At 33.2% G+C, this 3881-nt stretch overlaps 1 protein-coding gene across 2 annotated transcripts; it reads right to left on the reverse strand.

Moving 5' to 3' along the window:
* Positions 1 to 816: 816 nt before the first annotated feature.
* Positions 817 to 3189, reverse strand: LOC120077085 (metalloendoproteinase 2-MMP-like). Of its 2 annotated transcripts, none has more exons than XM_039030944.1 (2): positions 2582 to 3189; positions 817 to 1526 (listed from the first exon to the last, which is right to left on the reverse strand). In XM_039030944.1, exons 1-2 carry the CDS (start codon positions 3108 to 3110, stop codon positions 1030 to 1032), a joined length of 1026 nt encoding a protein of 341 aa, XP_038886872.1. In that variant the 5' UTR covers positions 3111 to 3189; the 3' UTR covers positions 817 to 1029. The 2 variants fall into 2 exon arrangements, with proteins under 2 accessions (XP_038886872.1, XP_038886871.1); XM_039030943.1 differs by having other exon boundaries at positions 817 to 1550; positions 2582 to 3183.
* Between the last annotated feature and the right edge of the window lie 692 nt (positions 3190 to 3881).

Consider the following 3881-nt stretch of genomic DNA (forward strand, 5'->3'; position numbering starts at 1 on the left):
CAGTCCTTTTTAGGCTTTAGACTAATAATCCCATCTTTGTCAGTAATTGTAGGATGTGATCAACCTTTGAGAACAACCTTCCAAGACTTGTTGTTAGTAGATTTAAGGAATGCAGTCATTTGGGCCTTCCAATAAGAATAATTCGTTCCATCCATAATTGGAGGTTGTGTTGTGGATCTACCTTCCCTGATAGACTCCATTGAGAACTCAATGAACAAGGAGTCAACCCGTTCTGATACCAAATGAAAAGGACCGAAGTAAAAAGAAGGGAGAGGCACATAGAGACTTCTTAACCCAGTTCGGTGTAGTTACACCCACGTTTGGGGAGGCTTTCTGCCTAGGTGAAAAGAAATCCATTACAATGCAACTTAGTTTTACAATATACACTTCAACTAAGATTACATATGGTCAGTTTACTCATAAATGAATACTAGCGAGCAAGTTAGGCTCCCCCTAATGCTGATACTATTTGTGATAAGTTTGCAGACTTGGGCTCCCCCTAAATCTGATGCCACAACAACAACTTCACCCTCTTTTCACCTACTAGTAGGAACACTCAACTAACACACTACTTCTGAACTGTGAAGAATCTACTTGGTCAGCCTAAGCTTCAAGCACGAACTGTTTTTGTCTCTAATCAACCCACAATACCGAATACACACCTACTCTCTAAATTACAACTAAACGGATTTGTGCAGTAGGAATACAACTTACCCTAAAAAACCACACAGATGCTACAAAAAAAGGCAAGCTAGAAAAGGCAAGAAAACCAACAATAGCAACAACACAAACAAGGAAAGATCACCCCAACAAATCTGCCACCAAAAAGAAAAGAATATTCACACAAAGTCAAAGACAAAATATTCAACAGAATAAAAGAAAAGATTAACAGTCGACCACAAGCGTAACAGTTATGGATATTGGCTATAAGTTTAAAATGTAAAAAAAGAATATATAGTGACATTTTTCCCTTGTCACAAAAGAAGTTAATAATGTCACTTTTTATTGTCAAGAATATTTAACTTTTTCTTAACTATAAGCACCAATATGACATTCTTTAAAAGATGACTTGAGAGTACGAGTTAGCGCATTTGGCATAACTTCAGGTGCATTTGGCATAACTTTTGTACCATATAAAGCCTTAATGCCTGCAATATCATCAGGATGCAAACCCTTGGAAGCTCCTTTAGGAATTGATGGCCACATGATAGCCCCTTCAATGGAGCTGTGTTGAAGGCCGAGAAGGTGTCCAATCTCATGCAATGCCACCGTCTCCAAATCAAACGAACCAGAAAAAACACCGGCCGCCCAAGACTCGTCGGCATCGAGGTGAAACCGACCGTCTGGCGGCATAAAAGAATGGGCTATCACTCCCCCAACACCATCGAATGGATTCCCATCTCCATGATCACCACTTGCAAACTCTATGTTTATGTCTGCAGTTTGGTTGTCCAAAGCTTGTGAAAATGTGAAGTGAGAGTTCGCAGCCCAAGTTGCAAAAGCTCGAGAAATCGGACTTGCCATTTCTGGTGGAGTTCCACGAATGAACGCTGTTAAGAATATGAATGAATGAATATTTTTTGTTGAAGTATGGATACAATTAAATTTTGACAAGAATCGCTTTCGCTCCTTGGATTTTGAATTTAATTTTCTTTTAATCTCTAGATTTTAAAATATTACACGGATCATTTGGCCTCCAACTTGTCTTGAATGGAATGAGTTATTATAATCTACTCAATGTTTGAGACTTCCATTATAATAGTTGAAGTTTCCAATTATTATAACCCACACTTAGCTCGAGTAAAACTATTTGAAAACTCATACTAAAATAGTTTGCATCTCAAAAGATGGACTATTATAAACCACATGCTATGATAATCATTGACTATACTAACCAACTTAACGCCCCAAATAGCTCTTTGTTATTAAGTTTTGAGTTTGATTTTAATTTAGTCTCTAGATTTTAAAATATTACAAGTGTACCTTTGAAGTTCGAGTTTTGTTTTAGTTTGGTGTTAGGTTTCAAGAATTATACTTTTAGCTACGATTTTAAATTAAATGATCATTTCCCGTCTTTAGTTTTAACGTCTATTTAAAAGAACTACAATTAATTAATTTTCATTATTTTTCATCACTATTAAAATTAAATTTAAAAATTTACATCATAATTATTTTAAATTGATTAATACACATTAATGTCAAAGATGGAAAATGAATATTTAATAATAAAAAAAAAATTGAGGCTAAAGATGTAAATCTTGAAACTTAGTGACCAAATTTAAACAAAACACAAATCTCATGGATAAATTTGCAACAATTTTAGACCTAAGAACTAAAGAACTCAATCTCAAAATTTAAGGATTAAATATGTAACATTTTCAAACCTATCAACCAGATAAAAATTATAACAAAAATTTAAAGACCGAAAAAGTATTTTCTCTAAAATTTTACTATAATCTATCAACTTCCAATTTTGAGTTGATTAGTGATTAACATGCAACAAAGTAAGAGATTTTGTGTTAAGAACATTATTCATATCAATTTTTATTTGAATTAATATTGATAATGGTTGATAATTTACCATAAGTAAGGTGAGATTTGGGCCACCTGATATTTCCTCCCAAGAAAGCATAGTGAGAAACCGTATGAAAATGCCCAATTCCATGCCCAAGTTGATTTCTTTTCTTGCTTGCTCTCATCCAAGTATTGCCATGGATGATATCTGCAACTCCGCATCGAGGCTTCGACATTTGTGCTAGCGTCAAAACATCTAGAGTCCCTGTGACTTTGAGATTGTAATTCTCTTGGTACGTTTTAATGGCGGACTCTAACAACTGGTCGAACTCATCGTGGTTGTTATTTTCAAAATGATCAATCTGAGCATAGTTCAAGTAGCCGAACTGTCGAAGGTATTTCTTCAGCTGGTGGATACCTTTCACTTTGTCACCCTTATGGGATCCATGAAGTTGGTTCAGCAACAAAAATTGTGATGACACTTCTCCATGAGAATGAACAGAGTTTGGTTGAGAAAAGGATATTAAAGGGATGAAAGTAAGAAAAAGGATAAGAAGAGTGAAAGCTGTGAAGAATGATAATTCTTCCAACGCCATTGACTCAAACTTCAAATATTGTTGGATGTAAGGGTTATTAAAAATTTGGTGGTGGTTGAAGAAAAGTTGTGGCCTTATTTTTTTTGTATTTTGTTTTTGGAAAGAAAGATAATATGGAAAATATTAATCCTCTTTAATAACTACTTACACCCCATTCATTATCAGTTAGGTTTCATTTGATAATTATAACTATTTAAGTTTTTTAAAATGAAGTCTATTTTCTTTCTATTTCTTAGATACATCAGTATCTTTCTTATATAAAAAAGTTGAATTCTAAACCAAATTCCAAAAGTAAAAACCAGTTTATAAAAACTATTTATTTTTAGTTTTTAAAATTTGGATTGATGTTTATATTATTGATAAAAAGTAGATAGAGGCTAAAACAAGACCTAATTGAAAATTAAGTGATGGCTTTCCTTGGATTGACCGATATGAGTGGTTTGTTCAATAAGATACTAAAGTGGATAGTTTATCGGCTTAATTTCAAAAAAAATTAAAAATCAAAATATTAAACGAGACTTTTGATTTTTTTATTTTTAAAAATTGTGATTATTTTTATACCAAATCTTTAGAAAAGTTTTCATTAATTTTCAAAAATTAAAAATAGAAACGTAGAAGTTGGGTACATTGTCTCTTTCGATAAACAAAAGTCTTGCAAGGAAAAAATGTGATTGGCGATGCAAGTCGGTCAATGACGAGAAAATCTGGCAAAAATTGAATGTGAAGGAGAAATAATGGTGTGAGAAAATTAGACCGGAAAAGTAGATGAGA

The sequence above is a fragment of the Benincasa hispida genome, chromosome 5 (genome assembly GCF_009727055.1).
Source record: "Benincasa hispida cultivar B227 chromosome 5, ASM972705v1, whole genome shotgun sequence".
NCBI classification, from domain to species: domain Eukaryota; kingdom Viridiplantae; phylum Streptophyta; class Magnoliopsida; order Cucurbitales; family Cucurbitaceae; genus Benincasa; species Benincasa hispida.

Excerpts from the sequence above, each read along its gene's own strand:
- LOC120077085 (XM_039030943.1), bottom strand. The coding sequence starts at position 3,110 with ATGGCGTTGGAAGAATTATCATTCTTCACAGCTTTCACTCTTCTTATC. Across the intron at positions 1,551-2,581 it reads CAAATCTCACCTTACTTATG|CGTTCATTCGTGGAACTCCA; the intron begins GTAAATTATCAA and ends TATTCTTAACAG.